This window comes from Brienomyrus brachyistius, chromosome 11 (assembly GCF_023856365.1).
Source record: "Brienomyrus brachyistius isolate T26 chromosome 11, BBRACH_0.4, whole genome shotgun sequence".
NCBI classification, from domain to species: Eukaryota; Metazoa; Chordata; class Actinopteri; order Osteoglossiformes; family Mormyridae; genus Brienomyrus; species Brienomyrus brachyistius.
This window is the reverse complement of record NC_064543.1, coordinates 18,377,100-18,390,433: the sequence shown is the minus strand read 5'-3', so window position 1 is coordinate 18,390,433 and position 13,334 is coordinate 18,377,100. Positions and strand designations below refer to the sequence as shown.

The window sequence follows — 13,334 nt, the reverse complement described above, 5'->3', positions numbered from 1 at the left end:
AAATTTAATCTGTAGAAGTACGTTTTTTTTTTCCCTTGTTTTTCTGTTCACCAGGTCTGTTGTACGACTAGCTGCCAGTCTGTTATCTAAACTAGTGGACAGCCTCGCTCCATCTATAACTAGTGTTTTAGTGCATGGCAAACAGGTAAGTTAAAAGTGACTGATTTCTTGAAATAAAATAATCCCAGACTGCCACAGTGATTTATATAAAAATTTTTCCTCAGAGAACTTTAAGGTTCACTGATCAGCTGTATAACGATTGAGATTTTTTTTCTTTTTAACCGATTGGCACTGCATGTGCAGTTTGAATCCCCTTAAAATGAGAGCTCAGTGCATAATGTATCCACTGTGACCAAGTTATCGATTTTTAAAATGATAATCAGTGTAGAAATAGGATGAAGAGTAGAGGGGATTCTCATCTGTTTCAGTGGGCAGCCATGTTGGGTTAACTGCATGACTACCATCACCTGCTGGCTGGCTGTCATGCTAATGCTGTGTATCACTCCCCCCTTTAACCCCACATAGGCTGTCACTGTCTTTGATTTGGAAACTGCAGTCTAGCTTATGAGCTGCACCCAGAACCCAGATCTAGCAGTAGTTCTAACATACAGAATGAGCAGAACCTATAACACGGTTACTGTATAGGTGCTACGTTCAACCCTATATATTAAATATGATTTTTACATAGCGTGCACAAGCAAAATATCTCAGTATTTGCAAAAAAATGACAGTACATTTGGAACCAAGTATGGCTGTGTGTATTCCTGCATTACTGTTCCTGATTGTTAATGAAGTTCAGCGAATATGAGAATCAGTGGCAGACAGCCTTAAGTTTAAATGTTTATCGTCTTTAGCTTACACTCCAACTCAAAATGACAGGCCTGGCCAGCGTGGTCTGCCTGACCTTCACCTTTACTTCACTGAAGCAAATGATAATGGAATAACTAACAAGGGCTTCATCATACAATTTTGCAAACTAACTTAATTGGGCTTGCTAATTTAGCTGCTGGATTAGCTGCTGCTGCACTAAAATAAAAACAATTAGTTGAAAATGAATAAATGATGCATCTCCCATTTACTTATTGGTTTCTTTAGATTTAAACACACTATAGCATTTCTGTTTTATAGCCTAGTTATCCAGTGTAACAATGAAAGCATTGGCCAATATAAGCAGCTCTGTTAGTCTATGGTAGTGAAGTTGGATGATGCAGGCTGGGCTGACTTGTTGCCAGGTGACCCTGGGCATCTTTGGGCATGAGGAGGAGGTGATCTCCAATCCGCTGTCTCCGGAGGTCATCAAGGGCATCATCTACAGCAAGTGCAGTCCGCATGGAGAGCGCGAGGCTGTGCTGCAGCAGGAACTCGTCATCCATATCGGCTGGATCATCTCCAACACCCCTGAACTCTTCAGCGGGATGCTCAAAATCAGGATTGGGTATGGAGACGGAGCATCTCATCATCACAAAAACTGAAATCTTTGGGAGATTCTTGCAGATCTGATCTGTCCTGTTCCCTGCTGTGATCCAGTTGGATCATCCAAGCCATGAAGCACGAGCTGGAGATCAGAGCGGGAGATCTGCCTCCCAAGGACATCTATCAGCTTTCTCCCAGTGACGTCAAGCAGCTGCTCTTGGATGTTCTGCAGCAGCACCAGGCTGGACGGTATAGCGCCTTCGCCATCGGTTATGAAGCAAACTGTAGAATGTAACAGCTTTTTGAGCCAGCTGTTTGTTTATGTAATGCTTCCGATTTTAGCTCCTGGTTGAACAGGCGTCAGATTGACGGTTCGCTGAACCGTACGCCTCTCGGGTTCTACGATCGAGTATGGCAGATTCTGGAGAGAACGCCCAACGGCATTGTGGTCGGTGGGCAACATCTCCCACAGGTGGGTGCAAGAGCTACTGTACTTACAGGAACCCAACATCTCTGTATATGATCAGAAATGAAATGGAATGATCTCACTTGAAAGAAACTCCAGGAACAAGGGACAGAGAATTTTCTACTGGCAATTCTGGCTGTAATAAAATGAAATTGGTTTTCATGCTAATATGTGGTGTAAGTTATTACTATCAAGTAGGTCTAGGTGGTCGGTGGCAACCCAGAAAGGAACAGAAAGATAACTGGTGGGACACGTGAGACAAGGCAGATGTCACATGACTCATTTGCTGGTTAGCTTCTGCTTAAGGCATCAAATGAGGTGTCCTAGGGGTACTGCTACTCCACTTGCTTAATGACGTGTAGCTCAGAGGAGAACTGTAAGTTCAGTCAGTTCCTTGCATTTAAAGCTTAAGAAGTACAGTCAATCCCACCTGCATTTCAGGATTTGAAAGTACTGCACAGAATGCACAAATACACTACACACAATGCACAGCAGCTAGAGTGGCCCCATGCTACAGGGATGCGCTGTTCCTCAAAACGGCCCTTCCAAAGGTTCTTATTTCTTCATTAAGCTGAAATAAATTACTCCTTCAGTACAGGAAGTACATAGTTTCCAGTGATTTAAAGCCTAGCTAAGGCAAGATGCTTGGATCGGTCTAAAAACATCTTTTGTATGCCGTCTTCCTAGCAACCAACTCTTTCTGACATGACGATGTATGAGATGAACTTCTCGCTCCTGGTGGAGGACATTCTGAAGAACATTGTGCTGCCGGAATACAGACAGATCATCGTAGAGGTAAGATTCCATTGACTGAGATGTACCGAATCAACCGGAAACCTACCAAGAATAGGTTTAGCTACACATTGGCTACTGCTTGTCTAATCCAAGCTCTTTTGCACAAATCTTTTCCAGCTGATGTGCAATTCTCGTTGTCATGCAGAAGTACTAACTTCAATAATAAAATCATGTATTTGTTGTTGTTCTGTGTGAATCAATCAGTTATCATCTGAGTGTATTTCTAACTCAATGTTTCCGTTATACGTTTTTCCCACGGTTTTTCCTCAAGTTGCTTATGGTTGTCTCCATTGTCCTGGAACGGAATCCTGAGCTGGAATTTCATGAGAAAGTAGACCTGGACAGGCTGGTGAAGGACGCCTTCAGTGACTTCCAGAGAGACAGGAACCTACTGGAGGGTGCAGAGAAGCGGGTCCGTCTCTCTGCATGCTGTCATACACACACAGTAATTGTTAATCTTCGCCACTGGCATCCTTAGCCATGTTTTGAGATGAGATAGGAAAAGGTTAATGATTGTCCACAGAGGCTAATTTTCTTTTTGTTAACTGAATTTCAATATAATTATTTCACTAAGTGGCTTATGAATAATTTAACCTAAAATAACTCTTCCTCTGTTCTTCTTTTGTTCTCTTGTAATATGAATATCTATTTAGTGTATTTCTTTACACATTATATTAGCCTATTATAATATTGGATACACTGCACGTAGACACTTAAAATATTAAGTACACAATAGGTTTTCCATCTACGCAGCAGTGGTCATCAGTAAAACTATCCTGTTGTGTCCAGGATAGCATGGAGGCCTTCTACAACACCCCCCCACTGGGAAAAGGCGGGACGTCGAGCTACCTAACCAAGGCCGTCATGATCCAGCTCCTGCAGGGTGAGGTGAAGCCCAGCAAAGATGACCCCTGCTCCGTCAGCTAAGCCAGCCCTGGCCTGACCCCATCTTCAGGACACTGCGGTCTGCAGGCACCATGATCTCTTAGGTTTTCTCTGTCACCACCAGCATGACTGTATTAACTTAGAAAACAGCTAAAGTTTTAGCTGAAGTCCTGGGCAAATCATAGAACATAGTTTCCGACATCATGAACTGAACTCAAAATGGAAAAATCCTTGGTTTAACGACTAGGATGAACAGCAGTCTTTCACCTCGACTCAGCTCTAGGTCATAGACAAGGTACATGTGTGTAAGCTAGACCCCTTAGCGGGGAATCTTGGCGGCAGTTCTGTGAAGACCTTCTGCATAGCACAATCCAAGCATGTACGGGTGTCTATGCAGCGGGTCCAGCCGCGGGAAGCTGCAGATACAGACGATCAAGCTATAGTGTTTTTAAATTGCAGTGCAAGTCAAAATATGGAATGGTCTGTCAACCTGATGATTTAGCTCAAAGGTGATGAGGAGCTTTTCTTCTGAAATCAGGTTTGACTGTCATTTTAGTGTTTGTTGTTTAGTGTGATGTAAATGTCAGTTTAATCTGTTGTCAGTGTATATATAGCATGTTATCCCTGGATCATAGTCATATTTAAGTTTTTCTCCTGTGTGTTAGCTCTCCGCCCTACTTGTGTGGGCTCACTCTTCCTCAATAAACGTTTCCTTTTTGCGTTCACTGCCCTGACAGTCACGCTCAAAGGTGGTCTCACTAGTGTTTTGTCTGTAATGACCGTGAAGGGCAGTCTGGACGCGCGCTGTGTACAACGGAGCACAGCAGGACAACACGGCAGACTAAAGGGAGAACCGAGGGCGTCAAACCGTGTGATTATCAGCATGGCAACAGGAATAACGTGTCACGATGGCATCGGTGGGGCTGGGGGGGGGGGGGGGGAGCATCTGTGATGCATCACAGCAGAGCCACAGTCTCTCAGTTCTTAAGCACGCCTCTCGTTTAGAACACCTTATCTCGCACCGAGCCATTGGAGGGCATGGCTTTGAAAAGAAAGACCAGCCAATGGAATCTGCCCTTTGAAAATGACCTCTAAGGATCGCACAAGAAATGGAACTGGTTCACACAAATACAGGAAATGACTCCGGGCCCCTGGCTAGACTGGTTCCACCGCTAAAGATAAAATCCACATTCCTGTGTGCTTTAGGGGGAGTCGAGGTTACAAAATGAACTGAAGGTCGTTTAGGTCCTAGCACATGGTTTATTTAATACTGCCTACCCTTGTGGCCAAAGATCAGCTGAGAAATCGCTGCTTAGAAAAGCACCGCTGTGTCAGTTCAGTCTTGTCTGTCTGGCTCTAAGTATCCATTTATTGTTCTGAATGCACAAACTAATTTCCAGGCATCTCAGTAACCTTAACAGACATCTGACCATAACCGAATAACTGTCTCTGCAAAGACATGGAAGAGAGAGGCTCAAAAGGCAGGTCTAACGTTCTTGTAGAATAATGTGGAATTAACTGAGGGCTCCACAAGAGTTTCAATTTACACTTTTTTGAATGATGACAGCATTTGTATTAAAACGAAAACATGCCTTTATTTGCTTTGAGATTATTTCATGGCAGTAGTATTACTTTTATTGCTGGGTCACTTTTTCAGCAGGTGGCCTCAGGGTAAAGAACTGGAATTTTAGTAGACAGGCGGCTATTTAATTAAATACGATTTTCTCTAAAGGCAGAAATGAACAGAAATAGGATTAAAGTAAAGCTTTGTTCTATCAAGTTACAATTAACGCTTCTGCCACAAGGGAATACTTTGGGCCACTATGATACAATGTGAGAAATCAAATTACAATTAAGGTGGAATAAAATAATAATCTTATGAATCCCCGGCAGCCCAGCCGTTCTTCGAATCCATTGATAGGTACTGGTTTTGGTTGCCAGGTGAAGGTGCACATTGAATCCCATATTCCAACAGCCAAACAGGTGATGCACCACACAGAGATCAAAATGAAAGTGTCCAAGCCACGGTTCCCACCAGTCACATTCCCGGCCCCTTGCTCTCTGAACACATTAAGTGCCAAGCAGAAGGGAAGTCGGGAGAAGTCAATGGGTCTGTGTTTATAGAAAAGAAGCTTTCAACGCTGTTAGATATTAGGCAGCGAGCCTCTGCCGGATCTGTGTGTCCTTTGACTAGAGATCAGCGCCCATTTGACCCATCTGAGGATCTCCATGGTCAGGGATGGCCTACATATGCTCCTGGTGTCTCAAACATTGGGTCAGTGATAACTTCATCCATGTCCAGATGTTCATCTATCAGTGGTAACTCTCCACATACCAAGACATCACCAGGACCTACTTGGAGTTTTTATACACCCACTGCACAACAAACTAAAGCTTTTGTTGGGTAAATGAAATATTATTGATCATGCTGATCACTTGATACTGTGAGTATGAAACCCAAGAAGATATGATATGAGTGCACAACACTCAATAATATTTTGTTTCTTTAGTTTCTTCTTGTCCATCCATCCATTTTCCAAACTGCTTATCCTACTGGGTCGCGGGGAGTCCGGAGCCTATCCCGGAAGCAATGGGCACGAGGCTGCGAACAACCCAGGATGGGGGGCCAGCCCATCGCAGGGCACACTCACACACCAGTCACTCACACATACACACCTATGGGCAATTTAGAAACTTCAATTAGCCTTAGCATGTTTTTGGACTGTGGGGGGAAACCAGAGTATCCGGAGAAAACCCCACGACGACATGGGGAGAACATGCAAACTCTGCACACATGTAACCCAGGCAGAGACTTGAACCCGGGTTCCAGAGGTGTGAGGCAACAGTGCTAACCACTGCACCACCATGCTGCCCCTTGGTCTTATTGTATTATTTGTAAACTAACTGGTTGTACTGCCATGTAGATGCCATTTCCAGAGTAAGGAGTTTGTATCTTAAGTACTTATAAGCTTGTTGTAAAGGCTGTGTATCCCTTGTGATAGATCTCGCCTGGGCTTTACGAGGTAGAAGCTTCAGACTCATCATCATTAGGTAAGGGGTTCTGGGACACCCCCCCCCCCCCCCCCAACTTCCAACTACTTATTCAGTGTAGGATCACTGGGCCCATCCCAGGCAGGTTTGCCCCCCTCCATCTGCTTCAACATTTTCTAAATACCGTGCTTATTTAATATTTATTTTTGTGACTGTTTATGGCTAACAGCCCCACCCCCAATCTTCAGGGACCCCTCACATATGTGTAGTTTGTAAATTCCACTACTGGACACAGGTCAAGGGACCAATTTGAACAGTGTTCCAATCTATTGTGAGAGATACACACACGATTTCCCTAGCTGCCTGTCTTTGGAAACACATGCCGCATGGGATTATGGGAACGCCTTATACCTTATACATGGAACGGTGCTTGCATACCATCAACCCTAGAAGTGTGAGGAAACAGTGTTACCCAACGCACCACCAAATTATGTGAAGCCATTTTGTAGGTTTGAAAACACCTATGATTTACCGTCTGTAGCTGTCGAAAGCGGATCAAAACAACCTGCAGCTGTTCAGAAATGTAACTTCTTGTTTAGCATCTGACGTTGGGTAGGCAAGGTTGGCTCCACGTTATATCATCGGCGTGCGGGCCTGCGTTTAGGCCAGCCTGTTTCATTTCCTCAGTGCCGCAGAGCTCCATGTGACATACTGCCTCCTGAATCATGCATTTTATCACGCAGCTGAAGTGCTTTGAGAGACCAGTTAGTGGCAGAGCGGTACACAGGCGGGTGAGGATGAATGATACGCTCGCCTGCTTTGCCAAGCATCGAAAGCGATCTATGCAAATTCCACACCATTATCTCTTACCACATGCTTAGCATGTCTCTGACAACTAGGCGCCTTTATGAGACAAGCAGTTATGTTCCCTGTGGTAGCAGAAAGGCAGGATGCTTTTCCAGTTCCCTTAGTGTAATAATCAGGTAACATAACTGCATATCAGAGTGTCTATTGTGCAGATGGATAATGCCTTGTTTTCACTATGGTCTCTTCAACAAAGACATTGGTTGAAGAGGAAGAGCCTTTTGCTCAGTTGACTTCCCCTAGGGTGGCAAAGCTGATGAGGGATCGACTTGTTTGTGGCTAACTAATGATGCATAGATTAATAAGTGGACAATCCTTGGATGTTTCTCATCACGCATATTTTATTGTATTGTGTTCTCGCGTACCCGTTTTACAGCATCTTCCATTGCCGATGACCGGTTCCAATGCTGAAGAACTGAAGTAAAAATCCCTGGATGTCATTCTTGCCCCATCCCAAATATTAAGGATACATCGATTGCATCCTCGCCGGAAGTGACCAATCCCATGATTCGTTGCGTCCCAAGTTCATTCTTGGAAGGTAAGTTATCAAGACCGGTCTTGCCAAGACCACAAGTATGGTCCTTGCATTCCTGGTATTGAGAAACACCCCTTGACTATACAAGTAACTATTAAGCCCCTTAAAGTGTGACTCTATTATAATGATACAGTCATGTGACTATGGGGGGGGGGGTCAAAAAGCACAGAGCTTTCAGCTGGAAGGTCTCCTCACATCTGCGGAGCTCAACAGCACCTGCACAGTGCCCAGTTCTGCCTTCATGACTTAATACAGTAACCGTACCCAGTGAGCGCCTTTCATTACAGGGAACCTTTCTCTCCTAATGAAAGCCTCTGTTTATCGTGACGCCTGCTGCTCAGCCCCCACCCATGCGGATGAGTCACATGTCTGCGGACGGCACACAGGTGCTTTTTATGATGAAAGAGCTTGTGAAAGCGGTAGGAGAATCCGCAGTGATAGGTTACAGAAGGGTTATGTAGCTAAGAATGTGATTCCAAATGTAGGTGGAGGAATGAACTAAAAAAATAGGAAATGACTGATTTTATTCAACCAGCGTCACATAGACACGACCATATGCTATCCTGAGTGCAACTGTTTAAGTCTGTACTAATAAGCTGAATAATCATTTGTACAGCTGAATGATGATGTCAGAGGAGCATTAAAGGTGAGCTGCAATTCTAAATAGAGGAGGGGAGGATGATGAGTTAATCCTTTCATTCATTCATCCATCTTCAGAGCGGCAGCATTCCAAACAGGTCATCCCAGAACTCTTTTTGCAAGGGCACTTGTTCCGGGCGATCCGCAGGCATTTCCAAGCCAGCTGGGAGAAGAAATCCCACCAGCATGTCCTGGATCTGCCCCAGGGCCCCCACCTAGTGGGATACGCCTGGAATAGCTCCACTGGGAGCCCTCCAGGGGGCGTCCTTATAAGATTCCCAGAGCGGCCCAGCTGGCTCTTCTGTCTGAAGGAGCAGTTCAATGGCTAGCCAAACTGTCTTGGGGATCGCCCAATAGTTTCTCCCCATGGCTTCCGCTCCACATAAAAACATTTGCCACCGTGACTGCCTTTGTTGCAGCCCGTCTGGTCTGTTATTGCCTTTCAGCTGACAGTACTGCCTTGAAGGTTTTCTTCATTAGCTTGACAGCTTCTCTCACCGCTGGTGTCCACCAGCTGGTCCTAGGGCCATTGCCATGGCAGACAATGACCTCGTTCTGGTCAACGATTGAGGCCTTGAACAGTCTACTGAGACTCAATGTCCCCAGCCTCACTCAGCACACCGGAGAAGCTATTCCGGAGGTGTGAGCTAAATTAATCTAACACAGAAGCATCAGACAGGCCTTCTTGACAACGCCTGAATATATATCTGCGGGTCATGATGAGCGAGGTGAAGTTTAATTCTCAGTTACCAGTCAACCATTGCTAAACATCATAGATATTTCAGGGAAAAGGGCCACAATGTCATCACTGAAATATTTGAAATGAAGCCTTTGGTTTTATGTGTCTGAGTTTCATGCTGAGACGATGATGTGACAGAATCACGCGTGCGACACAGCTCCGCTTCGTTTTTTGAAATTTAAAAATAAACACTTTCATTTTGTAGCCCTAAGCCTTCTGCGTGTGATATGCCCCATAGAAATAAAACAAATAATTTCACTGATAGAAGAATCCAGCATCATTTGTGTATCTTTTGGGGGAACAAAGGAAAATATTTCATGGTTTGATAGTCGTCTTTTAACCATCTGCCGTGGTTGACAGCAAGCTTAATGGTGACTCATAATGCTGAATCGTCATGCCATAAATCACAGTACCTTCTCAAAAAGTTCCTTTCACCCTGAAATCCTTCAGGCTGCTGTGAACCTGTACTCGCACTAGATATTCCCCACACAATTCTTTTTCAAGTCTTTGAGAAATAAATGCAACTACCTTTTCCTGGGCCCAGTGCCCTTGGAAAGGATCTTTTCAACTGCGGCAGGTTTTTGTCACTTGGCCATTGAAGATTCCCCATGTCAGACAGACTGGGGAAACTAACTCAAATGTTCCTTTCCTTCCACTGCATATAGAACAGAGGCCACCAACCTTTTTGAAACTGAGAGCTACTTCACTGGTACTGAGCCATATGAAGGGCTATCAGTTTGAAACGTCCTCCTAAACTTATCTAAACTTCATGTATAATAAACTTTTTAAATGCTTTAAAAAAAAAATATATATATATATATATATATACATTTGAAAATGCAAATGTGATTAAAGAAGAATAGCAAGAGGATAAAATTAAATTTTAGATGCTGCTCACTGGTGAGTTGTGCTATTTTTAGAACAGGTCCGTGGGCGACTCATGCGGTCCTTGGGGGCATGTCGGTGACCCCTGATATAGAGTATTAAAACAGAGGAATGGTGTAAATGACTTAACTACATATGATGTTGAATTAATCAGACCTAGAACCAAAAAAACTTTATTACTTTACTTTATTTAAACTTTATTAATTTCACAGTTAACACTGTATTAGTAACACAAGTTTAACATTATCTACCGAAGTGGGCAATATTTGTACCTGTTAGCTTTACCTGTAACATGATTTTCCCAAGAAAGAATAATCCAGGATTTGTAAAAACATAATAAAAACATGCCAATAATATCTACAATTAAGAATGAATAATAGCGTACACCTCTAAAGCAGGACTAGGGAACCTTCTCGATGTTTTCAAATAGATTTTTGGAAGGATTTTGCAGAAAAAAACACAGAAAACAAAAGCATGCAACGTGCCTGTTACAGGGACATTGCTGTGCAATGTTAGAACGTCCCTCTTCGTAACGAAGTGCCACGAGATTCACACCGGGAGGCGGTGGAAGAGCCATAGTTAAACGTAAGCGCCCAAGGATCAAATTTGGGACAGTTTTCAAACAGTTCGCTCTCTCTAATGTTGTTATCACTATAAAAGAGTTAAATAGCATGTGTTAATTCCATATTCATTCCCCAATTGAAATGATCAGTCATTCCATGATTGGAATCAGTGTGTGCGTTTGCTTATATGGGTGCCTGCGTGTGTCCACGCCTCCTGCCTACCTGAAGGAGACTGATAACTGAACGAGAAAGGGAGACCCTGGCTGAGGGCAAGTTGTGCATAATAAAAGCCCTGGGCTCCCAGGGTATGGTGATTTAAACACATTGTACCGGATGGGGACTATACGTGGGTACAGTCCGTAATTATAACGTCATATCCAAAGGCACAGAAGCAGAAGCATCACATGCTGGAAAAAAGTAATAATCTATACATTTTTTTTTGTATCAAACAAATGTTGCTTGATATTTAAGGATTTATATTCATAAATCTCAGTAACAACTTAAATAGCGAATATATTCTACCGAAAATTAATACTAGAATAATGGTGTTTAATATTCTTTTGGAACTTGTAACGGTGTATGCTGCCATCTACTGGCACTGGATAAATATGCATGGTCGGGCAATGGTTCTGGCGCATTGTTGCTTATTTTTTAATAAATGAAGTAGGACATAAACTGTGAATGCACCACGAGGGAAAAGCAAAGGTAAGATAGCATAAATGTTCTGCACATTATACATACCTGAATTTGAAAAGTGAAACCCGATTGAACTGTAATCCAAATAAATAGCTGTCATTGAACTGATTTCTAACAAAATCACTCAGTCAGACCATATTAATAAATCATGCTGCCAATAGATTCGTGGAGGTTTTTAGAGAAAACAGTCTCTGTATTTGTATTTTGCGGGGCAGCTTGCCCGAATGGATATTGAGACTCGTAACAAAAGAATGTTTTGTCGTTGATAGGATCACAATGTCCAGGGGTTTTCTCCCTCCTGTTGAAAAGCAGCTTTACGTTTCTCCTGCCCCTGGATATGAATATGTGGATAATATGTGATCTTAAGGGTATTTCAAAGTAACCAAAGTAAATCCTGTCACGGCAACAGGGCGCAATTGTGTCAGCTGGTTTGGTTTAATTTCAGCAGAACATAGTGTTAACGGCATTAATAAAATGTTAGAACCATCCGTCTTCCACCCACTTACCAAATGCAGGGTCATGTGGAGCCTGGAACCCACCCCAGGCAACACCGGGCACAGGGCAGGGGTACATCCTCAATAATCTGCTGCCCCGTAATAAGGCACGCACACACTGTGGACAGTTTAGAGCAGTATTTCCCAACCCGGTCCACGTTTTTGCTCCCTACGAGCTCTCTATACATATAGAATATACATATATATTCTTTTAGGAAACATTTAACCTACGTGAATACCAAAGCAATAGACATTTTAAATATAATAATTGATGTGTAGCTGCAGTTTTAAAGACTCAGACTTTTATTACCCCTTATAAACATCTGAACTTGCAAAAACAAACGATTGATATGAGATGCAAATAAGTTGCTGGCAAATGCACTGACTCAAAGCTGTGCATGGTGACGTTAATAAATTACTCTGCCAATAAGGTCAAAGAGGGCTTTTAGGGAAAACAGTCTCACACACACACACACACACACACACACATATATAAGTATATATATATATATATATATATATATATATATATATATATATATATATATATATATATATATATATAAAGTTTTTTCATTCCCCTAGCACAAAGCTATGTAAATTAGACAGCCATATTGAATACCAGACACAGAGTTTGTCTTTCATGGACAAAGATGGAACAATCAATCATTATTCAAGCAGTGCAAATATTTTGCCGAATCTCACTGGACACTGGAGGTGCCACCCCAGAGCTGACACTTTCTAGCGCAAATATTTCATTATTCACCGTTGTCAGGGCCTCTGTTTCCCAAACCTGTCAGATGAATTCCAGCTGAATGGGGAGGTTCTCCACAGAAGAGCCCACTGAATGGAATGCCAGTACTCTTCATAATTACAGATTACTGATTCTCAACCCAATCCCGGACCACAGTGCGTGCAGGTTTTCAGCTTAATCATCTGATTATTACTCTAACTAAGAAAGGCCTTCTTAGTGCTTCAAGCTACTAGCATTAAAAATCATTCTTGTAAACACAACTGCGGTTGAGTGAAAACGACACACTCTCCTGCTCGTGTGGGCTGGAGTCAGAAACGCAGAACACGCGCTGTGCGTAGGGCCCCACGATCCATGGGGGGCCCCATTTTCCGCAATGGATGCGCATCGCTGCCGTGAGGCGCGCGTAGAAGTACCAAGGCAGGAGAGAAACAAAATCAGACGAGTGATCTGACACCGCACGCGTTGCCGCAGGGATTGACAGCAGGCAGCATCGGACCAATCAGTGGTCAGATGCGCCGGCAGGCAGTTGGATCCATGCAGGTGGAGAGATGACCTCCAAACGGCAATATGAACCGGGAGCCAGCAGAAGAAAGAAAGAGTCAAATCAAGAGGAGG

General features: G+C 43.3%; 1 protein-coding gene across 3 annotated transcripts in view; it reads left to right on the top strand.

Annotated features, from left to right (window-relative positions):
• The window catches only part of phkb (phosphorylase kinase, beta), a 48,917-nt gene extending 44,610 nt beyond the window's left edge, over positions 1-4,307 (top strand). For 2 of the 3 annotated variants that reach the window (XM_049030044.1, XM_049030046.1), the window contains 7 exons: positions 55-145; positions 1,233-1,435; positions 1,528-1,662; positions 1,756-1,885; positions 2,567-2,674; positions 2,946-3,086; positions 3,464-4,307. In XM_049030044.1, the coding sequence (XP_048886001.1) occupies positions 55-145; positions 1,233-1,435; positions 1,528-1,662; positions 1,756-1,885; positions 2,567-2,674; positions 2,946-3,086; positions 3,464-3,601 (946 nt within the window). In that variant the 3' untranslated portion in view covers positions 3,602-4,307. The remainder of the gene's footprint in view (positions 1-54; positions 146-1,232; positions 1,436-1,527; positions 1,663-1,755; positions 1,886-2,566; positions 2,675-2,945; positions 3,087-3,463) is intronic. The other variant, XM_049030045.1, reaches the window with a different exon arrangement.
• The last annotated feature ends 9,027 nt before the right edge of the window (positions 4,308-13,334 follow it).